The sequence below is a fragment of the Sorex fumeus genome, unplaced genomic scaffold (genome assembly GCF_029834395.1).
Source record: "Sorex fumeus unplaced genomic scaffold, SorFum_2.1 ptg000011l, whole genome shotgun sequence".
NCBI lineage: Eukaryota > Metazoa > Chordata > Mammalia > Eulipotyphla > Soricidae > Sorex > Sorex fumeus.
The window spans coordinates 3024373-3049521 of record NW_026606068.1 but is presented as its reverse complement, the minus strand read 5'-3'; the positions used below and the strand labels follow the sequence as shown (position 1 = coordinate 3049521).

The following is a 25149-nucleotide window of genomic DNA, read 5'->3' as shown; positions in this document are numbered from 1 at the left end:
TATCAGTGATGGGTAAAATTCTTTAAAATTTTAAAAAAAATTTGGGCTGCTTCCTGTAGTACTTACTCCTGACTCTGCACTCAGGGATCACTCCTGGCAGGCTTGGGGAGCCAATGGAGTGCTGGGGATTGAACCCGGGTCGGCTACATGCAAATATCCTACCCTTTATACTATTGCTCCGGCCCAAGTGATCTTGGCACCAAACTGTTCAGCATGATCGACCCCTCCTCCACAACCATCCCGCCCTTGCGTCCCTGTCACCTGTAACCATCCCCACATCCCCAGCAAGCCCAGGTGAGAGCACGGGCAGACTGGGCACGGGATGGAAAAATGGGAGGAGTCTGTCCACCTCTACGCTCTGAACCCCAAACGTTTGGCTGAAGGGTGCTGTGGAAATTGCCAGAAGGAACACATGCAAAGGAGAATTCTCCTTCCACAAGCTGCCCAAAGACAGATCAGTGTACACCCCCAGGATGAAGTGACCGGACCAGAATGGAACCCAAGGTCTGTGCTCTCTTAAAGTCGCCTGTGATGGGCGAGTGGAATGGTGGCTTTTCTCCTGGCTCCCCTTTGCTTTCCTGCACTGCCACCCCCGGTGCCCCCGCCCCTTATTCCCTCCCCCACCACCCCTAAGCATCTTTTTTCCTTGTTTCAGTTTTCCAGTAAGGCGTTGGCCAGCCTCCTAGTTGATCTGACTGATCTGTTTTGCCAGACAAGAGCCTGTCTTTTTGCCCATAACAAACTGGAGCCAGAAGAGGGCCTGGATACCCCCCACCTTCGGGCCCCTCTCCAGGCTACAGCCCTCCTGGCCAATCGGGGTGCTCAGGGACAGCCGCCCTCCCCGGCCCCCAAGTGGATCAGGCCCGCCGCTGCCAGGGCCTTTGTTATCCCTGGATCTCCTGAAGCGTGAGGGACTGTCCGTGGCGCCCTGACCCGGTCCAGGACAGAGGCTTGATTGTTTGGGGCCCGCCCGTCTCCCCTCCTCTTCCTGGCACTGCTGCCCCTGCACTTGGCCACGGTCCCTTCGCCCCTTCTCTACCTGTCCTGCTGCGGGATTCTGTTTTGACGGGTCCCCTAAGAAGCCTGATGGACTTGGAGGGGCTGGACTCCGGAAAACACCTTGGGTTCAGATTTGGGGTTCTGGCAAGGACCAAGTTCCCATCCCCCCTTACAGCAAACTCTGGACAAAGTCCCGGCCTCCCGAGACCGGCCCCCAAAGCCACCACGTTTCTTTCTCCGTCTTCCGTGCTCGCTCTCCTCCACTGCCTGGGCCTCAGTTCCTCTCGCTTAGATCACTGTCCTTCCAGTGACACCTCCACCCCTACCCCCCAAGCTTCTGGATCTTTCTAAGTGTCCACTTGCCCTGTGCCCTGCTCTCTGGCTGGGAGAGACCTTTGTGCCTGCAGATCAGAATTACTCGGGGAGATGTAAGGACTGCTGGAACTTTTCCGTCTGGTGGTTTCCAGGCATTTGCTGTCAGATCTGGGGAAGGAAGGTGCCCTCCCTCCCAGAGGTGAGGTCACCTGAAGGGAAGAGACATCTTCTGCTCCTTCTGGGTCCCCCTGACTGGGGTCCTGGGAGACGTACGCACACCAAGAGTTTCACCCTTAGGGGAATCTTTGACCTCATACCTGGCCTCCAGCGTAGAAGCTCTGGGGGAATTTTTAGCGTGGACTAAATTGGGGGAAATTATAGCTTGAGTTATGCTTTATGCTCTAGTTAATATTTCAAAAACAGAACAAAAAAACAGCCAGACAGACCAACAGACCAACAACAACTTAATTGCAAACGTTACCAAATAACTAAGGTTCGTACAGGTCACCAGCCAGCAATTTTAGGAATTAAACTGCCCTTGACTCACAGTTTTAAAGGTAGCCCTTCAAAAGCAGTAGGGAGGAGTCAATCGAAATTTGTTACTGGGCCTATAAAAAAGTAGAGAGCTCTCACTGTAAATTGATTCCTCGTTTTCTCAGTTTTTGGGGAATGGAGGGCGGACATCTAGCTTTGTTCAGGACTTACCTCCTGACTCCTGGTGGGGCTCAGTGGACCATCCATGGTGCTGGGGATTGAATCCTGGTCTGCTGCATGCCAGGCAAGTGCTTTCCCAACTGGACTATTTCTCTGACCCTGTCAGGTCTATTATTGTTAAATGTTATTATTACTGTTTACTTTCAGGGTAGTTCTTGGGACCATGAGGCGCCAGAGATGGAATCTGGGCCTCCCACATCCTGTGTAAAGCATGTGCTCATACTATTGGGTTCTCCAGCTTCAGCCTAAATTTATTAATGGAAAAAAAAAAGGAGGGGGGAGGAGAAGAAAAGGAATATCTTGGCTAGCTACTCCGGTTTTTAAAAACATAAGATCCTATCTTAACAAAGATTCTAACCTTTGCAGTAGGACCAAAAATGTCTCAATGTTTTATGGCTACTAGGGACATTATAGAGTTTCCAAAATATTTGTACACTAAGTTCAAAACCGCAGATTGCAAGAAAAAAGATGAGATGAATTGATTCAAGTCTCAGAAACAAACTGTAAAATCACTGAAAATTCTTGTAGTTTACAAATATTGGCAGTTGCCAAGTATTTTATTATTTGATTTATTATTTTTTTTTGCTTTATTTTTATTTATTTATTTTGCTTTCTGGGTCACACCCGGTGATGTACAGGGGTTACTCCTGGCTCTGCACTCAGGAATTATTCCTGGCAGTGCTCAGGGGCCCCATATGGATGCTGAGATTCGAACTGGGTTGGCTGTGTGTAAGGCAAACGCCCTGCCCGCTGTGCTATCGTTCCAGCCCCTACCCAAGTACTTTAAACCCTTAATTCATGGGTCTGAAATCTCTTAGATCACAAATCACACTTTACTTTTTTTTGTTCCTTCCTTTATTTTTATTTGGCATCGAGGTGGCTTAATTATTGGGATTTATGGTGCCTTAGCAAGTTGTAGGCTTTTTTATTTCTTGTTTGTATTTTGGGGTGAGACTTGAAGCTCAGGGCGGCTGCCCATTCAGCGCTTGCGTCCCAAGCCTGCTTGCTGGTGCTCGGGAGACCGTGTGGAGCCGGGACCCTCATGTCAGGGTCCCTGCATATTAGCCACGCACCCCAGCCCTTTTAGCAACCGCCCTAGCCCGGCCCAAGTTTGAAAAAAGAAATAGGTAATCTGGCATGATTATGATCGGTTTAAGCCTTAATTTTTGGGGCTGGAGAGAGAGCATAGCGGGTAGGGCTGTTTCTTGCACACGGCAAGCCTGGGTTTGATCCGTGGCATTGCGTAGGGTCCCCCGAACCAGCTGGGAGTGCTTCATGGGTGCATTGCCGTGTGTGGCCCATCAGAAGCCTCCACTTAAAGGATGATTTAATTCTTTAGTTTGAAACATGCATGCCTGTAAAGTTCTAAAACTGGGTATAACATTTTTTTCCCCCCTCGACCATTGAGTTCGTTAATCTGACTCAGGGAAAGTAACTGAATTGGCCATACGTGGTTTTTGGTTAGTATGAAAACAAAATGGAATTGCTTATGCTGATGTCACTATGGAATATTCAGATCTAGTAACTTAATCAGAAAGGTAAAAGATTAAGCCAAATGATAGACATCTCTTCATACTGAGGTCTTTTTTTTTTTTTTGGATAGGTTGAAGTTTTAGAATTACATAATGGGATAGAGCAATAAAAGGTGCAATGAATCTTCATGGGGAGGGGGGAAGGATTTCTGTTTTAAAGTGAAAACTGGTGCTTTGTGAAGCAGAATAAAGGGCATGGAACAGACTAAAAGGAAAAGAATTGTGTGAAAATTTGAGAAATCAACCTTAGGGAAAGAAACCTGATGGTCAAATTGGTGTAAAAACTCTAATGAATTGTTACAAGTGTTTTAAAATTAAGCTTTAAGGCCTATAATATATTTTAGTAAAATTGGATTTTAAGTTCCTTTTGCGGAAAGGATGAAAGTACCCCAAAAATAGTAATTAGCTTTTTTAGGCTATAAATTAAGTAGCCTGCTTAGTAAATGAAGATTTATGTTGTTATAGTAACTTAATATATTTCAGATCAAGCTGGAGAGAGAGTGCAGCAGGTAGGGTGCTTGCCTTATACACAGCTGACCCAGGTTCAATCTCTGACATCCTTATGGTCCCCCGAGCACCGCCAGCCGTAATCCCAGAGCATGGGGCCAGGGGTAACCCCTGAGCATCATCAGGTGTGGCTTCCAAAAGAAAATGAAAAATATATTTGCATACACACACACACACACAGACACAGACACAGACACACACACACCACATTAGCCACATTAGTTTTACCATAAAAGGGTAAAGGTAAAGGCCCTCCCGTTGATCATCGATTTGCTCGAGCAGGCCCAGTAACGTCTCCATTGGAGACTTTGTTGTTACTGTGTCTGGCATATCGAATACTCTTGGTAGCTTGCCGGGCTCTCCGAGGGGGCGGAGGAATCGAACTCAGGTCGGCCATGTTGGCCGCTTGTAAGGCGAACGCCCTACCCGCTGTGCTATCGCTCCAGCCCTGTTTTACCATAAGGTCTGTCAGCCTCATCTTGGTTTTGAAATGCTGTTATTTCGTTTACAGTTGGTGGTGGTGCGGTAGAGCATTTGGGTGGGAAATTGGGTGAGTGCCAGGGTCTCAGCATGCAGACAAATGCTCCATCACCTCCAGCCTCTTATTTGCAATGTTAAAATCTTTGCCCCTTTGGTTAAATGGGTAATTATTGATTTATCCTAATTTGTGCATGTTAAAACTTTCATACTTGTGGTAAAACATGGTAGAAATCAGATTTCCAAATCGTGATTAGTTCATGGGAAAGTAAATATGAAAAGTCTGGGAAGAGTTCCTAAGGCATTCCATAATTTCTCCTTTATGGAAAGGGAAATATATATGGATTAGGTCTAATTGGTCATATTAAAACTCTATGGGAAGTGTCATGTAGACATGTATATTTTTTAACATATGTAAAGATCAATGTGGACATTCTAAAATTATATAGTTTTGTTGAAGGACCCAGTTTTGGATATTTTAGGAAATTGTATGTCACAAAATTGTGCGAACTTCCTTACCATTTGTTTTATAATAGAATCTTTAATTGTGGACCTGCTAAATCTTTTCGCCACTTACAGAAGTGTTTTGTCGCATTGTTTTCAGAGAAATCTGCAGGATAAAAACAACTGACATACTGCAGACTGCAGATTTATCCTGAAACTGAAAAAAAATGCAATTTTTATCTGTAGGACTAAATGAAATATTGAAGTGGATATCATCTTTAGATTTTATTTTCTTTTCCTTTTTGAGATATGACCTACAGCAGCCTGATAAATCGCTTCTAATTGTGAGTAGAACTGGAGCATTTTTCTCTTTTCCAGCTACCTCTGATATCTTTATACCTTGTGGCTGTGTGTTTGTTTGCATAAATCCAGGAAGAAATCTTTTTTGTAGTAGCCTTTCTTTTCCCTTCTGTGTACAAGACCCATTAGTACCCCAGAGGTCCTGATTCCACTTAAGAAACACTCCACTTTCCCTGGGAGGAAGCCAGCCACTGGGACCTCTTACTGTCCTGAACCAGTTTTGCCTGTCCCAAACCAGATTCTATCTGTTCCTAACACAGAAAGGAAAATGCAGAACTCTCCAGAGCTCTGAAGCCCTCTTTCAGGGAATGGGGAGTCCAGTAGGCTCACAGCAGCAGTTTTGTGAGTCCTGAAACTTCAGAGGGGGAGTTTTCAGGCAGATGGGGCAGCCAGACCCTGGGAACGTCTTCGGGAAGGCAGGACTTTGGAAGTGGGAAAGGTTGAGACCCAGGACCACTGCCCAGCTGTTGCCGGGGGAAACTGGATCATTTCTTGCCCTGGAGGAGGGCTGAGGTTGACTCCCTAATGATACCGAAAAGGCCCAAGGCCCATCTCTAGCTTCCTTTGCCCGCTTGAGGGCTGCATCAGGTTGAGCTTTGGGTAAACCCTGGTTGGTGTGGCAGGTAGGATTTTTCCCTTCCCGCGACGGGTGGAGAACTATATTCATTTATCAACATGCCAGCAGATTGGAAGATGGTGCACTCACATCATCAGCGCTCCTGTCTTGTCTGCCTGGCCACAGGAGGGGGTTTCCATAAAGGCCAGGGAAGAAAAGGTGGGCTGCGGAGCAGTGGGTACCAGGAGGAGCAGCGGATTTCTTCCCGGGCAAGTTCCCTAAGGCACTGCTCCTCTCACTGCAGACCTCCCAAAGGCAGAACAAGATGAGGAACTGTGGCGAAGAGAGGGAGTCCAAGACCGCGGCACTTGTATGAGAGTTGCAGTCGCTAATTTCTTTGGCCGGGTTTGAATTCCCTGCTCAGTTCTGTTTCCTTCCATTTCTGTGGAAATGGGGTCTTTGAGTCAAAAATCTGATTTTTTCGCTTCCTGCTGCAATCACTCTTTTTTAAGGTAGAAATAGTTTCCACATTGGCAGGGGAGCCCTTTACTCTGTCCTTAGCCAATCCTGAAGATTTGTCCACAAAATCCTGGAAATAAGTGGGGTGCCCCGAATAGAAAATGTACATTGGGTCTGTTCTTACTGGACTTATGCAAAATTACTGGCCACATTTGTTAGAGATCAACTTAATTTGTTGCTGTAATTATTTACTAGATTAGGGATAATGGTGGAGAGAGAAATGTGTTCAATTCACTGGTCTTTTGATGGAGATCACGTTCTAGTCTTCAGTCATTTTTGGAAGTTTCTACATTTTTGCTTCTAAATGATTATGAATCCTGAATTTTTCTAGTTCTGGACTGTGACTTTTCGAACTTTTCGAACACTGAGGACTGAAATCTAGAACTGGTGCGTCTCAGAACCCTTGACTGAATTTTCAGTTTACTTCCATTTTGACTTTATTATTTTTTCTTTGTCTCTATAAAACTTTTTTTTTTTTCCTTTTTGGGTCATACCCAGCAATGATCAGGGTTTGCTCCTGACTCTGCACTTAGGAATTACTCCTGGCGGTGCTTGGGGGACCATATGGGATGCTGGGGATCGAACCCAGGTCGGCTGCATGCAAGGCAAACACCCTACCCGCTGTACTATCACTCTGGCTCCAAAACTCTCCTTGTTATAACTTCTTTTTACCTATTGGGAATTTGGACACAACTCTGAACTGACCTATTCTCAGGTCTAAGAAACTGATTCTGTGCAGTAGTTGAACAAATGAACTTCTGAGTTAAATTCCTCAGAAAGTCCCCCAAATGGGATTATGAGGAAAAAAAAATCTGACTTTGACACCCTGTCCTGTCCCTTCCCTCCCATTATGTCTGCGTTAAAATTACTTAACCTTATGCAGAGCCCTAAGAATAAAATTATTATTACGTTTAAAAGGGTATTTTTCTGTCCAGATCAGTTTTTTGGGGGGGATTGGGGTGGGGGTCGTATCTAGCAATGGCCAGGGTAGCTCCTGGCTCTGCACTCAGGAATCCCTCTTGGCGGTGCTCGGGGGACTCTATGGGATGCCAGAGATTGAGCCCTGGTTGGTTGCATGCCGAGGAAACACTTTCCCCACTGAACTATCGCTCAGGCCCCTGTCCAGATCAGCTTTTATTCCACACTTAGACTAAAATAATCCATCCCTGCTTCTTCACATATATTTCCATGGAAGACTCTGCATTCAGTCACTGTCATCCCGTTGTTCCTCGATTTGCTCGAGCGGACCCAGTAACAGTGTGAGACTTGTTACTGTGTTTGGCATATCAAATATGCCACGGGAAGCTTGCTAGGCTTTGCCGTGTGGGCAAGATACTCTCGCAGCTTGCCGGGCTCTCCCAGAGGGGTGGAGGAATCAAGTTGAGGTTGGCCACGTTGTCTGCATGCAAGGCAAATGCCCTACCTGCTGTGCTGTCACTCCAGCACACTTTGTTTTTTTTTTTTTTTCTTTTTGGGTCACACCTCCAGCGATACTCAGGGGTTACTCCTGATTTGTGCACTCAGGAATTACTCCTGGCGGTGTTGAGGGACCATATGGGATGCCGGGAATTGCCTTACCCGCTGTACTATTGCTTCGGCCCCAGTATACTTCTTTCTTGTGGTCATAATCCTACAGAAGACAGGGCCTGACATTAGTATGAACTGCTGGTCAAGGAGACACTTGCCTGCATTTCAAAAACTTACAAAGATCATTTCTTTGAAAACCAATCCCGAAAAACATCTAAGATCTTTTAAATCAGGCCACTTATAATGAAGTTTTATCACTGCCAAGAAGAATTCTGACTGAAATGATTCAGTGGAAGTAGACCCCCAGCAGGGTTTCCAGGCAGTGTGGGGTATGACTCAGACACCAGAATCAATACAGGTCCACAGGGGGAATTGTTTCAGGGTATCACCCCCTTTGCCCCCCTCCCTAAACACTGCCAGGCAGACTTTACCTTGCAGTTCTCAAGCCCAGAAAGCCTGGGGCAGATGTAGCAGCCCGGGGCCTGGGCCCGGAAGTGGTGGGGGGGGGGGGGGCGGTGTCAGAGGGGTCGTTGTGGGGGGGCAGATAAGGGCACTCTACCTCTGTTCAGAAGACGGAACCAAGTGAGGATGCCAGCTGCCAGGGGCAGAGAGGAGTTCCCATCTGACAAGTTGCCCAGAGATGCCTGCATGCCCAGGGCAGAGGAACAGATGAGCTGTGAATCCTAAGTCCTGACCCCCTTTTAGACCTGGGCTGCCCCGACAGATGGGTATGGCATGGCTTCCTTCCAGAGCTTCCTTGCCTTGCCACAAAAACTTTTTTCTTACTTGTCTTTGCAGCCTCTCATTTGATTTTGGGGGCCATGTCTGGTGGTGCTTGGGGGCTGCTCCTGGCTTAGCGCTTAGGGGTCACTCCTGCAGTGGTTTGGAGGGGGAGTAGAGGGGCCATGCAGTGCAGGGGATTAAATTTGGGCCCCTGCATGCAAGGTACACCTTCAAGTCCTTTGAGCCATCTCACCTTCTCAAGATTCACTTTGGTCAGTTTTGCTTAGGTTCCCATTCTAGTCAAGTAAAAGAACTTTTTTTTTTTTCTTTTTGGGTCACACCCGGTGATGCACAGGGGTTACTCCTGGCTCTGCACTCAGGAATTCCCCTGGCGGTGCTCAGGGGACCATATGGGATGCTGGGAATTGAACCGGGTCGGCCACGTGCAAGGCAAACGCCCTACCCGCTGTGCTCTCTCTCCAGCCCCCAAAGAAGTTTTTTTTTGTTCGTATTTTTTTTATCCGTAACCTTACTATCAATAATAATTTTAAATCTTTTCTTCCAGTGTTCTCTCTCTCTCTCTTTTTTTTTTTTATTAGTGAAACACCATGAGGTACAGTTGTAGACTTACAAACTTTCGTGCTTGGGTTTCAGTTATACAGTGATCGAATACCCATCCCTCCACCAGTGCCCATCCTCCACCACCACCGATCCCAGTGTCCCTCCCACCGCTCCCCCCACCCCCCCATCCCACCCTACCTCTGTGACAGGGCATTCCCTTTTGTTCTGTCTTTCCTTCAGGGTCTTGTAGTTTGCAACAGCGGTAAATACTAATTTTAATAAAATTCATATACCATATAGTGAAGTTTAAAGTTTACAGTAGTTTCTGTCATACTCACAGTGTGAAGTTGCCACTACAGTCAGCTGGAGAACATTTTCATGACTTTAAATAGAAACCCATGACCTTTAAATTTTGCTCCTCAGTCTTCTCATTTCCCCGTGTGATCATCTGTCTCTATGGATTTGCTTATTCCAGACATTTTGTATGAATGGAACCACACAAATTTGGTCTTTTTCTCTTCCTTTTTCTCTATTTTTGTGGTGTTAGGGGTTGGACTCGGGGATTCATGCATACTGGCCATGTGCTCTGCCATTTGAGCTGTATCTTGGGCACCCACAGGTGACTTGCATTTGGCTCACTTTTTTCCCTCCTCTTTTTTTTAAATTCTCAGATCATGTTTCATTGCATGTCTGTGCCTGATTTTATATTTTCATCAATGAATGAATGGTTATTTAAGTTTCCAAGTTTTTGCTTATTATGAATAATGCTAAATATAAACACTTGTGTGTAAATTTTTGTGTGGATGTGTTTTTATTTCCTTGGATAGTTAACCCACTGGTGGATCATATAGTAACTTCTTGTTTAGCATTTACCATTTATTTGATGCTGAACCATTTTCCAAATGATTGCTCTGTTTTGCTTTTTTGACACCAGTGTATAAGGGCTCCAGTTTTTCCTTGTCAACACTTGTTACTTCCTCTCCTTTTTAATTGAATATTTATATACCAATACTAAATTGTTTTGTATTGTATTATTTTTAATGGCTAATTTTGAGCTTTTATATACTTCCTGCTCCTATTTTTGTATCTTTGGAGAAAGGGCTGTGCAATCCTTTTCCATTTTTTAAATTAAGTTGTTTTTATCTTTTAATTGAGGTATAGGACTTCATTATGTGTTCTAAATAAAAATACCTAGTCAGATACACAGTTGGAAAAATAATTTGTTTTTTTTTTTTGTCTTGTTATTTGTCTCACATCTGCTAGCACTCAGGTCTTACTCCTGGCTCTATGCTCAGGGATCACTCCTGGTGGTGCTAGGAGATCCAATGGGATGCTGGGGATCAAACCCAGATTAGCTATATGCAAGGCAAGTCCCCTGCTCAGCCCGTCGAAAAATGTCTGTTTTCATGATGGCATGATTGGTAGCATAGAACATCTTAATTTTGATGAAGTCCAAGTTGCTTTTTCTCCAGTTGCTCTGCTTTTGGTGTATTTGAGAAATCCTTTCCTTATCGAATGTCCAGTTTTCTATTTTAATTTATTTTCCCTCCCTAAGAATTGTGTGGTCCTAGCTCCGACATTAGGTCAGCAGTCTATTCTGGTGAATATTTTTGTGTGGTGTGATCGATCCACTAATGTATGTGTTTATCCTTATGCAAAGACACTGTATTGACTAATGCAGTTTTGTAGTAAATTCTCAAATTTGGAATTGAGTCTGCCAACTTTATTTTCCTTCCTCAAGAGTGCTCTAGATATTGTGAGCGCCTGTGTTTTTATAGAAATGTTCGATCACCTCGTCAGTTTCTACAAAGAAAGCCAGCTGGGAATTAGATGAGGATTTCTTTGAGTTTTTAAACGAATCAACAAAGTGTTGCCATATTTAATCAATTAACTTGGAATCTCTTTCAGTCACATAAATATGATTTAATATCTCCCATCAAATTTTATAGTTTTTCAAGTATTGCACCATTCTCTGAATCTTTGATTTTAATACAGTAGTTCTGTTTCTTAGCTGTTTGATTCTTTTTTGTATTATCTAGAATATTAAATAGACTTTGGAAGCAAGTTCTGAAATTCCAGTTCTTTTCTACTTCAGAGTGCAGAGGAGGTTTTTGACTAGAATTCTGCTATTTTCTTGAATGGAGAGGAAACAAAAAGCACTCTGCTTGTGCTTTCCTGTATAGCTTTGGATATATTTTAATTCCAGAATTGATAGGCAGTAAATAGGTTATCTGAGGACCTTTGAAAGATACTCACTGTAACAGAAGTGTCATTAAGTGTATCCCCAAAATATTGTTAAGAATACTCAAAAACAAAAGAAAAAATTTAAAAACTATTATCTTGTTTTTTGGTAATCTACAAAAGCAGAATTGTATCTAGCCAGATATTGGCTTGTGAAATCAACAGCAACTCTAGGAAATTGACTAACCATGATATTCCTGAAAAATACTATTCAAAGATGTATCCCACCTGTCAGAGGTGAATTTAAATAACTACCCCAGGAAAGGAAAAGCTGTATCACAATAAAAGCATGACAGTGAACACTGAAACCAGCTCACCATACCATCCCATAGGTAAGCTAATAGGGATAGCAAACATGATTATAATCTTGAGCAAATGAAACACCCTTATGCTGAAAAATTTAAAAGTTCAAAAGATAAAATTTAAAAGATACATCAGAAAAAAGGTCTCTCTTCCAGTTGAAGTGAAACAACAGTGGGACTGGAGATGTAAAAGGAGTAACCCTCTATTTTTGGTAAAAGGGAAGTCAAGGCTGTTTTTCAAACTTTGTTTTGGAAATGTGATTTTAAACTACTTTAATCTCTTACATATAGAATTTATTATACAATGGAGAAATGTTTTTTTTTTTTGGGTTTTTTTTTTTTTTTTTTTTTTTTTTTTGCTTTTTGGGTCACACCCGGCAGTGTACAGGGGTTACTCCTGGCTCTGCACTCAGGAGTCACTCCTGGCATGCTCAGGGGACCACATGGGATGCTGGGAATCGAACCCGGGTTGATCGCATGCAAGGCAAACGCCCTACCCTCCGTGCCATCTCTCCAGCCCCGAGAAGTTATTTTAAAAGACTGAAATAAAAATACTAGACATGGACTGGGGAGATGGTCAAAGGTCTGGGCCATCAGCTCTACACGAAGCCCTGTCCCTGATACCAACACCTTCAGTTCCACTGGGCATGACGCCTATAGAAAATAAAGACATAAGCAAATAAAAGCACTTTAAATATAGAAATATTCTAAAGTCTGATTGTAGCTAATTAAGACTTTATAATGTCCCAGTGTTGAATAACAGTTATGTGATAGAAATCTGACTGGAAGCCAGCATACCCAAATGCTGTGTATTCCTATAACTGAAAATGATAAGATTGGAGCTATTGTTGGGCAATGCTTATCCCCAGACCTACTGCTGCAGTTTTATTTTAAAACATGAATCTTTTTGCTGTGCCTTTACATAGAGCCTCATTCTCTTTTGCTGCAGTACTTGTGCTTTATGGTAGTTTATTCTTTTTCTCTCTGTAGTGGGCTGGTACACACAGTGCTCAGGAGCTGCTCCTGGATGTCACTCCAGGTGGTACTTGGGGAGCCAACCAACCTCTTACCACATGCGAAGTATTTGATGCATCCTACTGAGCTCTTAGTTCGGCCCAACTGAGAATTTAATAAAGTTGTTTTTGCTGTCCTGGGATCAAACCCAGGACCTCAGACATGCAAGGCGTATGCTGCATCCCTGAGCTATAATCCCCCCCCCCCCCCCCCCCATCCTGCACTTGAAACTTTAGGTTGGGTTGTTCTCTGCTGTGGGAATGAATTTTTAGTAAAATGGCATCACTGGACTTTTGATTATCACTCCAGTTTTGACAACCAAAAATGTGGCAGACATAGCTCAGTTTTCCCTGGAAGATAAAATCGCCTCTTAACTGAGAACCACTGAACTGTGTGGTAGAGCATGCATGCTCCTGTACTAAAAACTGGGCTATATCCAGAGAGTTACACCCCACCAGCTCGAGATCGTCTTTCCCATTGCAGATGCAGAAAAGGGCCTTGATCCAGACAGGAGCTCTGCTTTTCTCCCACAAGATTCTAGTTATTTGGTATCACATGGTTGGGTTTGAACCATTGGCCTTCCTTGGTTCATGTTCTTCGTATGGGATTTGTTTGATAAAGGAGTAACAGAAAACAGAACCAGAACAAAAACACTGATAGAGACTAGGTTACTGAAAGGGGAAGTAAAGGTGATTCTGAAGATGGAAATTTGATTGTTGGGGAAATGGTAAATAAATGATGAATCTAATAAGATTGAATTTGAGACTCCAATGCAAATTTCATACTAAAAGTGCAAAGAGAATATGTTTGACAGAAGCTCTGCTCGTTACTGATCACAGTATTCATCAACAGTATCAGTATTATAAAGAAAAACCAACAGGTACATAAGTAAAATCAAAGAACTTCTGGATTAGAACTAGTCTATCGAAGCAAAGGAAATACTGAACTTTAATGGAATGGAGATCTAATAAGATTGGTAGGAAATATCTGAGTCACTATCTGAGAGGACTTGGAAATCTGAATATGTGACCCATTTTAGGTTGGGGGGTTGTCTCCCAAACTGCTCAGGAGACCTGGGCGTATCTCCCCCCCCCCCCCCCCCCCCAGCATTATGTGGCAAGTGCTTGAAGATGCAAGGGTGCTGGTGTTTTGTGATGCCAGACATTATCCAGACCACCCCCACAGTACTTGCAGGGCTATCCGGTCCCCACCCAGCAGCGCTCGGCCCTCCAGGGCTGTAGACCGTGTGGTGCTGGGATCGAACCCCTGTTGCATGCACTTCAGTTCCTGTACTCTGTCTCTTTGATCCCACGCCTCTGTCTTGTGAACCCAGAAGTGACTGAGAGGCTAATAAGCAGCACTGTTGACAGTCTCATTGAGCTAGGAGGATGGCAGACGGAGAGCAGTGCCAGGTGTGGGTGCTCTCTTGAGCCATTTGTAGATCCTGGAACTGGAAGAATCAGGGTGAACTGAGAGCCAGCTCTGATACAGAATGATGACACAACTTGGAAGAACCTACAAGGGCCAGGAAAAAAAAAAATGTTAATCCCTAGATTTGTTGATCCTGGAGCCTTGTCTCTCAGCCACATGTCAGAAGCAAATGAAAGTAGTCCCAGAGGATTTATTGCTGAAGTGTCACATTTTTAAATGTAAATTAAATATTATGTTCAACATGTAACTTAAGATGATCTGTGTGATGAGGTATCTGGATAAAGGATACGAAAATAAAGAATGAAAAATGGTCAGAACTTCATTACAATTATTTCTCGATGAGACTTGAAATAATGTTCTCTGCTCTTAGGGAACAAGATAGTTTGAGTATTTTACTGGAAAACTGGACATTATAGTATAACGCCGGGGCTGGAGATACAGTATAACCGGTAGGGTGCTTGCTTTGCATATGACCAATCTGGATTTGATTCCCAGCACTGCATATTGTCACCAAAGTCTCATTAGGAGTGATTCCTCAGTGCAGAGCCAGAAGTAAGCCCAGCGCACTGCCAGGTGTGGCCAAAAACAAAAAATTCAAACCACATATTTGAAGATGTATCAAGTAGTAGTTCTTGATTATAATTCTCAGATGGACAAATAAAACAGTTGAAAATAATTGCTAGGGGCAGAGCAATATAGTACAGCAGGTGGGGCGTTTGCCTTGCACACAGCCGACCTGAGTTCGATCCCTGGCATTCCGTATGGTCCCCTGAGGACTGCCAGGAGTAGTTCCTGAGTGCAGAGCCAGGAGTATCCCCTGAGCATTGCTGGGTGTAACACCCAACCCCCCCCCCCCCAAAAAAAATGCTAGATACATGACTTAACAACTGAAGAAGACTAAATTGAGTTTGGGTTCTGAAATAGTTTTGACATTGGCAGTAGGTCAGAAGAAAAATAAAAATAAACATTCAAAAGGGTAAGAGAATTTCTATCCTAATTGGACCCTCTGAGAGAGAAGGGGACAAAGTAATAATTGAAGAGGTAATTGCTGAGAATTTTCCACAATAATGGAAGGTTATGGAGACTACAAAAGTCCAGTTCAAACAGACGAAGCAAAGGAGACTACAGTGGATAGAGTGAACTGATTTCATTTGCCTTGCATATTGGATCCTAATACCACCAGGGCACTGTGGGGGGTGACTGCCAAGTGTGACCCCGAAACAAGACTGAAGGATGTGTCTCGGATGAAATCAAAATGATAGTGATGGAAAGTTAAGAGGCCTAGGAAATAATGAAGAAACACAAAAATAGTAACTCTGAAATAGTGAATTTTTAAGACAAAAAAATTTTGTGGTCCAGATCAACTTCTGTCTTGGATTGGTGCCAGTGTGTAGGGGTTAAAGGCTGGAAGCCAGTGGTTTACTCTCCTGCCTTGCTTCTAACGGCCAGTCTGTGGACAGTATGTAGGACAGGTATTGGCGGGTAGGGAAATGGTGAAGACTGCTAATCTAGATTCTGAGAGCACCAAGCCCTAGCTCCGAAGTGGATTAAAGATTGCACCAAGTCCTGCTTATTCCGCCTAACTGAAAGATTAGTTTTTCCTCCACCCCTTGAAATCTGAGGTGGACCTTGTGTAACAGTAGCCCAAGGAGAGGCCCACATGCAAAGGAACAGTGACTTCCGCCCATGGCAAACAGCAGTTTGTCAACTATGGGAGTGAGCCACCGTGGAGCTGATGCTCCGGTTCTAGTCAAGCCTTCAGGTGAATTCAGCTTGAGCTGACATTCTGCTTGCATTCTCGTGAGAGAGACCAGCAAAACTGCTTCACGATTGCGCAGAAGCCCACAGCAATGGTGTGTGTGAGAGATGCTTAGTTTTGTTTCATACCACTGAGTTTTGGGATTATTTTTGACATAGCTAATCTACCAGTAGAATGTAGAAAAAGTGACTCAGGTCTTCAGAAAAGGAACAGTTTCCACGGACTCGTCCAATTTACTCTTTCCCATCTGACTACCACATTTTCCTCTACTCCTAGATCTTAGAGGCTATGCTTGTGTGTGTGTGTGTGTTTTTTCTTTACTTTTTGGCGCTGGAGCGATAGCACAGCGGGTAGGGCGTTCGCCTTACAAGCGGCCAACGTGGCCGACCCGAGTTCGATTCCTCCACCCCTCTCGGAGAGCCCGGCAAGCTACCGAGAGTATTCATATGCCAGACACAGTAACAACAAAGTCTCCAATGGAGACGTTACTGGGCCCGCTCGAGCAAATCGACGATCAACCGGAGGGCCTTTACCTTACCTTACTTTTTGGGTCACACCCGGCAATGCACAGGGGTTACTCCTGGCTCTGCACTCAGAAATCACTCCTGGCACTGCTCAGGGTACCATATGGGATGCTGGGAATCGAACCTGGGTCGGTTCTGCTGCGTGCAAGGCAAACACCCTACCCGCGCTGTGCTATCTCTCCAGCCCCGAGGCTATGCTTGTGGGACAAACATAGCCATGGTCTGAAGAGGGAGAATTTTTTGTGTCCTCCTATATGAAATGGCTTAACGGAAAAAAAATTACCATATTTTAGGAAGCCCAGAGGGCTATGCAGGGGGGAATTGAGACCCCCCTGGGGAGTGGGTGGTGGGAGGTGTGCTAATCTGGCAAACATTCTGAAAAGAGCAAGCCTTAGGATGTAAAAGATGTACACAGCATGATTATCAGACCGATCCTCATAGATTGATGCGAAATGCCCTACTCACAAACTGTGGGATATGTAGTGCTACACTGTAGCACTGTCGTCCTTTTGTTCATTGATTTGCTTGAGCGGGCACCAGTAATGTCTTTATTGTGAGACTTGTTACTGTTTTTGGCGTATCAGGTATGCCACAGGGAGCTTGCCAGGCTCTGCCTTGTGGGCGGGATACTCTCCGTAGCTTGCTGGGCTCTCCAAGAGGGACAGAGGAATCGAACCCAGGTTGGCCTCATGAAAGGCAAACCTGTACCCAGTGTGCTTTCGCTCCAGCCAAATCATTATATATCAGAGCATTGAAACACTGATGATGCAATTAAGGTAAACATTATTAATAACTGAAAATAGGAAGAATACTGAATATCATTCATCGCTGAATCAATTTCAAGAAATTAGAAAACGAACCGCTTACTGTGGATGGCTTTTCAATTGGGGTTTATTTTCCGCAACTAAGCTAGAAGAGGTAATGAAAGCAGAAATTAACGAACTAGGAAAGCAGCTTGTTAAGTAGCAATTTTGTTCTTTTAAGAAATACATAAAATAAATCTCAGAGGGATCAAAAGAAAATGAGGACACACATGAATGAAAAGTGGGGCATCAGAACAATACTTTTTTTTTCTTATGTGGGGGAGGTTCCCTCACTGGTGCTGGGGATGGGAATTGGGATCTGCATGTCAGTCTGTACTCCAAGCATTTGAATCATCTGTCTTGCTCTCCATAGACATTTTTTGTGTCATTGATGAACTAAAAAATGATACTATGAACGAAATGCCGATGAATGACATAAAATGGACAGTATCCCAGATACATTTTCAGAATGAACACAAAAGAGAATTAGGTACCAGAAGTACTCTTGTCATTAACAACAGTGAATCTGTAGTATTTTTTTATAGTATATAAATAATGCTATAGAGTCTATAGTATATTTTTGGGGCTCTTCGTATACCTGGAGCGAGCAGACAGCATTGGACTACATACACTAGCACTCGACAGGGACAAATGGAGACATTATTGGTGCCCGCTCGAGCAAATCGATAAGCAATGGGTTGACAAATGATAGATGTGATACAAGTGAATCTATAGTAAAAATACTCAAGGGCTTAGAAGCTCTTGGGTTGGGATGTAATAGGCCAGCAGCAGAGCACTTGACTCAGGCACACACAAAGATCTTTATAAAGTTTTTATCACAAAAGAAAATTGTTATGTCAGATGAGTTGTTGGATGTTAACTTTGATCATTAGCGACAAGTACATTTTAATATAATGTTCACTCAAAGGCATGCAGGTCCTGGGGCTGAGATCTCCAAGCCTACTCGGATTTGGGCTGAGCATCCTCCACCCAGATCCTCCAAATTCCAGTAGGCGGGGGTTATACCCACCAACTGGCCCCCTGGCGCCGTGTAATCCCATCAATGGCCAAGACTCAGAGACTGTAAAACTCAGCTCCTGGAAGCGCGGCTGCATTTGCGGCCGCACGACATCTTATTATCTCATTCCTACTTTGGAGAAACTGGCAGACTACCGAATGTAATCTGCCCACATGGCAGAATCTGGCAAACTCCCCGTGGCATACCCAATATGCCAAATACCAGTAACAATGATGGGGCTCATTCTCCTAACTCTGAAAGAGCCTTGAATGTGGCACTTTTTAAAAAATCTCAGGGCTAGGATGAAGGAGGCATTACTGGGGTCTGCTCGAGGCAATCGACGAATAACAGGATGGTCGTGATCATGATCGTTCACTCAAAGGGCATCTCAGAGCCACATAGTTTCCCAACTATATTTTTCTAAACCTTTAGAGACAATGATATCAAAACCTTTCCAGGCAATTACGGAAACATTTGACTTTGCAGCTCTTTTTTATGGTAATGTTGTGTTTTAATGTTCAGGTTTCTGTAACTATGAGCATTAACTGTCATGTTTTTCTCATGGCTTCACAAGGACTTATTGATTATCTTCTGGCTGTCAGATGTGTATTGGAATCTTTTTCATAAGCATGTGTACACAAGATACATATGCATGTATGTATACAAGACATACGTAAAGTAGAAATGAACAAAAACATCCTGAACTTAAATCTGTGAAGGACACATGATGTTTATACATCAAAACATACTTTAGTGTGAAAAGTATTGCAACAAATATAGAAGGCTTTGGAACAAAACAGAAATACATCTGATTGTGGGGGACGAAGAAATTTGATTTTGTGCCAGGGTAGTGAAAACTTCACCCTAACAAGTGTCAATGTACCGGGAAGACTAGATGGAACATTTAGGAGGCATCGAGAACTGTTTGAAAGCTTAGGAGGGACCAGAAAGATAACTCAGTGACCAGAGCGTGTTTTACATGTGGAAAGCCTGGTTTGATACCCGGCATTGTATGCTTGTGGGCCAACAGGTGGTGGTTTTAATTTTTGTTTTTAAGGGAACATGAGTTACTGTTGGCTGTGTGCAGGGCAAACGCCCTGCCGCTGTGCTATCGCTCCAGCCCATAAACGTTTTAACAGATGCGTTGGCTGGGAATCGAACCCGGGTCAACTGCTTGGAAGGCAGCTATGCTAGCCACTATACCACCAACGCCGCTGATGTATTCGATATGCCAAACACAGTAACAACAAAGTCCAATGGAGACGTTACTGGGCCCACTCGAGCAAATCGATGAACAACGGGAGGGCCTTTACCTTACCTTTACCTTATGAGTTACTGGAGGATTTCTTGCCTAAGTTGAGATGAGAAAAATTCAATAATTGAGATAACAGAAGAGAGGAAAGGATGAGTCAAGGACCACTTGTGCCTTAGACGATAAGAGATGGATCTTTTCCAGTTTTTTTTTTTAAAGTAGATTTGTAACATGGGAAATTTTGTTTTAAAGTTAATCTAGGAGAGCTTCAGAGAAGCAGTTGAAATAGAAGAAGGCGCTTCGGCGTGGTGGCGAGGGTGGGGAGCGGGTGGGGGTGGCTTTATGACCTTAGCAGGTCTTGAGATAGGATGAGACTGACATTAGCAATGACAACTCAAACGATAGGTTTCAGTTTTGTTTCTGAAACTAATTTTGTCAGAGGCTTTATTTAAAATTTTTTTTTTTTTTAAACTAGGGAGACACCATGAGGTACAGTTGTAGACTTACAAACTTCGTGTTTGGGTTTCAGTTATTCAATGATCAAGTACCCATCCCTCCACCAGTGCCCATTCTCCACCCCAATGAACCCAGTTGCCCTCCCACCCTCCCCAACCCCCCCACCCCACCCCACCTCTGTGGCAGGGCATTCCCTTTTGCTCTCTCTTCAGGGTGTTGTGGTTTGCAGTAGAGGTATTGAGCGGCCATTGTGTTTGCTCAGTAGTCGTCTACTTTTCAGCACGCATCTCGCATCCCGAGTGAGTCCTCCAAACATCCTTTACTTGGTGTTCCCTTCTCCATCTGAGCTGTGTTTTCCCCCAGCATGTGCTGCCGGCTTCCAAGCCCGGGAGCAGACCTCCTGGTACTTATCTCAACTGTTCTCTTGGGTGTTCATCTCCCTTTCTGTTACTTTATGTTTCTCTGTGGTGTGAGATGATGTCTCATTGTTGTTTTGATCTGCAGCTCCCTGATGATTAGTGATGTAGAGCATTTTCTCATGTGCCTTTTAGCCAGTCAGATTTCTTCTTTGGGAAAGTTTCTGTTCGTCACCCCATTTTTTGATGGGGTAAAATGTTTTGAATGACTGTTTTGTCTTAAGTCTTAGAATGTGAGTGCAAATTTATGAAAATTCAATGTTTGGAAAGACCAGGTTGAGGTAGACATTGAAAATTGTAATTTTTGTTTCTTTTGGTTGGGGCCACATTGGGCAGTGCTTAGGGGGTATTCCTGACTCTGTGCTCAGAGGGCAGCCCCTGGCTCTGTGATCAGAGATCCCTCTCACAAGTACTTAGGCTACCAAAGAGTACCTGGCATTGAATTTGGGCCTCTACTGTGCAAATTTGGCCTCCATCTCAACTAAAGTGCTCCCCTCACTAAGCTCTTTGTCTAACCTATATGCTGAAGAGTTGGAAGACACAGAAGACTTGACAAAGCTGACCCGTAGATGTTTTCAAGTCTGATAGTGGATGACTGTTTCAATTGGCTATAAAGCATTTTCATTTTGTGTTTGAACTGAAGGTGTTAATCAGTCTTGGAAAAATTGGATTCCTTATACACTAAAGTTAGCTGAGTGTTCCTATCACCATGAGCCTCTCCAGGGAGTGAGAAAAACCTTGGACATCATTTGTGTTTTTAGAGTTTTTATTTGGGGTGTTTAGGAAATAGGTTTGTGCTGTTAATATGGGAAGAGAGAAATAGATTTAAATTTTACTAAATTTAAAGGGAATTTATTTATTTATTTATTTTTTGCTTTTTGGTAACAACCAGTGTTGCTCAGGAATTACTCCTGGTGGTTCTCGGGGAACCATATGGGATGCCAGGGATTGAACCCTTGTTATGGATATGCAAGACAAAGACCACTGCCTGACCTTAAAAAAACTCCAAAATTAAATGTAGTGAAAAATATTTTACTCCATAATAATGAAAGAAAAACTCTCTTCTAAAACCAAAGTACTTAGTTTGCGTTGTCCTTTTTTATTCTTACTTTTTTTATCCTGATTTTCTTAAAAGTTGATGCATGTGAGAGGGTTCTTAAAAGTTGTGAAATGTTGGGAGGAAAATTTGGGCTCTCCTGGGGAGAACAATATCAGTAATTTGGCACCTATTGAAGCTTATTTAAGTAGTATTGTGAGCAAAAAATTCTTGGGATGTGTAGCATGTATTCTCATTAACTGCTTATTACTGTGATTTTCTGGTCTCAACTAGGATAAGTCCTGAGGTGTGAAAATAAGGGAAGTAAGGGTGTGGGATATTGCCTAGTTGCAAATGAGAATTTGTACTTCAAATAATTTATTTTTGAAAAACACTCTGAATTATGTTTGACTTCGGTCTCTATTCCTAGTAGTAAAGACCAAGAGATTTACAGAAATCTTGTTGTATTTTCAGTAAAATTATTAATATTATATTACTTTTGGTTTTGAGGCCACACATTCCTAACTGCACCCAGGGATAACTCCTGGTGGGCTCGGGGTACGAGAGATTGTACCCAGGTCGGTTGCATGCAGGGCAAACATCCTGTTGGCTATACTATCACTCTGGTTCCTTCAGTAGAGCTATTTGAAAAATTTAAATTTAGGGAATTTTTTTGTACTTAGATTTTGTATAGTCTTTTGTATGTGTTGTTGTGTACAAAATGTATATAACATTTATTATTACTATATAGTAGCATATTATATGTCTTGTATACAAAATGTGTAGTATTTTGTATGTATTATATGTAATGTATTGTTGCTTTTGCCAATTTCATTCCTTCCTGCCTTTGTTGAGCAAGGTGTGTCTCAAAAGCAAAGTGAATTCTTGGGGCTGGAGCGATAGCACAGCAGGTAGGGCGTTTGCCTTGCACGCGGCTGACCAGGGTTCGATTCTCAGCATCCCATATGGTCCCCTGAGCACTGCCAGGAGTAACTCCTGAGTGCAGAGCCAGGAGGAACCCCTGTGCATCGCTGAGTGTGACCCAAAAAAAAGCCAAAAAAAAAAAAGCAAAGTGAATTCTCTTAGCAGATTTTGTTCATGCTAAGAGATTGGGATATATCAGGTAGTAGTTTTTTAGGAGAATTACTGTTTTTGTTTTATCCTGTATAGATGAGTTCTTGATAAATGTGCAGCTTATTTTATTGGCCAGAATTTTTCATTTGGTACTTCTATAACATTGCTGTTCTCTGAAAAGTAGCATACACATATATTTAATTTTTTCTCATTAACTATATTTTTAAATATTGCCATCAAGCTTCTATTTTTATAATCATGAGGATTTTTACAATACAAGTATGGTTTGGGATATAATTTTGAAATTAGTCATTTTGTAACATTAGCTATAGGATATAATCCAAACTCTGTAGCATGGCCTATATGTCTTCATTAATTTGTCTTTTGACCATTTTTCCTGATTTTATTATTTACAAGTCTCTTACTGGTCATAGAAATGTGTTTTGTTTCCCAAATATAAGTTGTTTTGAATTTGAATGATTTTTTTTAACATGGAAAACTAGTTTATGTTGCAGAAAATTTTTATTTATTTTTAAATTTTTATTAGTGAAACTCGAGCGGCCCAGTAACGTCTCCATTGGAGACTTTGTTGTTACTGTGTCTGGCATATCGAATACTCTCGGTAGCTTGCCGGGCTCTCCGAGAGGGGCGGAGGAATCGAACTCGGGTCGGCCATCTTGGCCGCTTGTAAGGCGAACGCCCTACCGCTGTGCTACGCAGCGGGTAGGGCGTTTGCCTTACAAGCGGCCAACATGGCCGACCCGAGTTCGATTCCTCCGCCCCTCTCGGAGAGCCCGGCAAGCTACCGAGAGTATTCGATATGCCAGACACAGTAACAACAAAGTCTCCAATGGAGACGTTACTGGGCCCGCTCGAGCAAATCGACGATCAACGGGAGGGCCTTTACCTATTAGTGAAACACCATGAGGTACAGTTGTAGACTTACGAATTTTTGTGCTTGTTATACAGTGATCGAATACTCATCCCTCTACCAGTGCTCATTCACCACCACCACTGATCCCAGTATCCCTCCCACCTTCCAGCCCCCCTCCCCCCCATCCCATCCTGCCTCTGTGGCAGGGCATTCCCTTTTGTTCTCTCTCTCCTTTTGGGTGCTGTGATTTTCAAAAGAGACATTGAGTGGCAATCATGTTGCAGAGAAATTTTAAATGCATTTTTTCAAGATTCACTTCATTATGGTTGAATGCTCAGTACTTAACAGCACAGGCAAAATTAGGACTTCTGCTCTGTCTCCCATTATACCATATTCCCTTTATTCTAATAAATAATAATAGCACCTGTTTCCATAGCTGTCTCAAATGGAAGACTTCTAAACAATTTGAAGACAGTGATATGTTCTTGGAATGACAATATGCCTATAGTATATAGTAGGTATTTAAAGTGTCTCCTGAACGAACGAAGAATGGTATGATAGAGAAAACATGATATTGGAATCAATTTGGAGATGAAATCTCAAAAGCAAAATGGGCATTTGTTGGGGATAAGGAGAGTAATTAGGGGAAGGACTTGGCCAGTGGGTAAAAACCAGGCACCTTCTGACTGAGCATGTCAGGAGTGGGATCGTTCTGCAGTCATGCTTATTTGCTTAAAATCTCTTGGTTAGAGTCTTAAGACTCCCACCTTGTATCTATGGAAGTTTTGCCAGTGACTTTTCTCAACTCTTGTGAAATGTTTCTTTGAGGGATAAAAATGAAATCTAAAATTTTTTTGAGAAACCTGTGGGTGAAATTCTTGAAGGAACATCTCCGTCATGAGACTTGAAACAAATTTACTAATGTTTATTTTTAGTGTACTAATTCAACTTTTTTTTCTTCCCAATTTTAGGAAACACTCCTTTGCATCTTGCTGTCATGTTAGGAAATAAAGGTTAGTATATGTTTCCCTTTTTATGTTTGTTATTTGCATACAATGAGTTTCAACATTTGAAGATAAATTTAGTCTTTGAGTTTTAAAAATGTAACTGGATTGTTTTATATGTGCACTGAGCTTAGGATACAGTATAATAAAATCGATGTTTTAATTTTCTCATTTTCTATAGTATTTTTTCTGAGTTAGTGGAGATCCTATATTAACTTTTTTTTTTTTTTGCTTTTTGGATCACACCCAGCAACGCTCAGGGGTTACTCCTGGCTCTGCACTTAGGAATTACTCCTGGCGGTGCTTGGGGGACCATATGGGATGCTGGGAATTGAACCCGGGTCGGACGTGTGCAAGGCAAATGCCCTACCCGCTGTGCTATTCCTCCAGCCCCGATCCTGTATTAACTTTTAAGCTTTTTGAAGACTTTATTTTAAAACTTGATGATTTTATCTCACATTGTTTATAATTTCAAGAAACTCCTTTTTTTAATGTTAGAATTTATCATTTAATACATTTATTACTTGAAACATTTTAAAGATTTTTTACTGTGACTGTTCTGTATTTAAACTTATGAGGTTAGGCTTTTGCATGTTAGATGATTGTAAAAACTTAATACTTGTATGTTCTTTAAAAAAAAAACAGGTGACTTAAAGGGTTTACTTTTAAAGATTATTCCTAGACTCAACAAAATCTTAAATTATCTGGATT

At 42.8% G+C, this 25149-nt stretch overlaps 1 protein-coding gene, 1 non-coding gene and 1 pseudogene across 2 annotated transcripts in view; 2 read left to right on the top strand and 1 right to left on the bottom strand.

Annotated features, from left to right (window-relative positions):
- ANKRD13C (ankyrin repeat domain 13C) overlaps positions 1 to 25149 on the top strand; it is a 76910-nt gene that overhangs the window by 7932 nt on the left and 43829 nt on the right. The window contains exon 2 of the mRNA XM_056111019.1: positions 24406 to 24447. Within this exon, the coding sequence (XP_055966994.1) occupies positions 24406 to 24447 (42 nt within the window). The remainder of the gene's footprint in view (positions 1 to 24405; positions 24448 to 25149) is intronic.
- Positions 16664 to 16782, top strand: LOC130020402 (uncharacterized; annotated as a pseudogene).
- On the bottom strand, positions 19467 to 19538 carry TRNAG-UCC (transfer RNA glycine (anticodon UCC)). The gene has a single exon. It is a non-coding gene; the product is annotated as a tRNA-Gly (tRNA).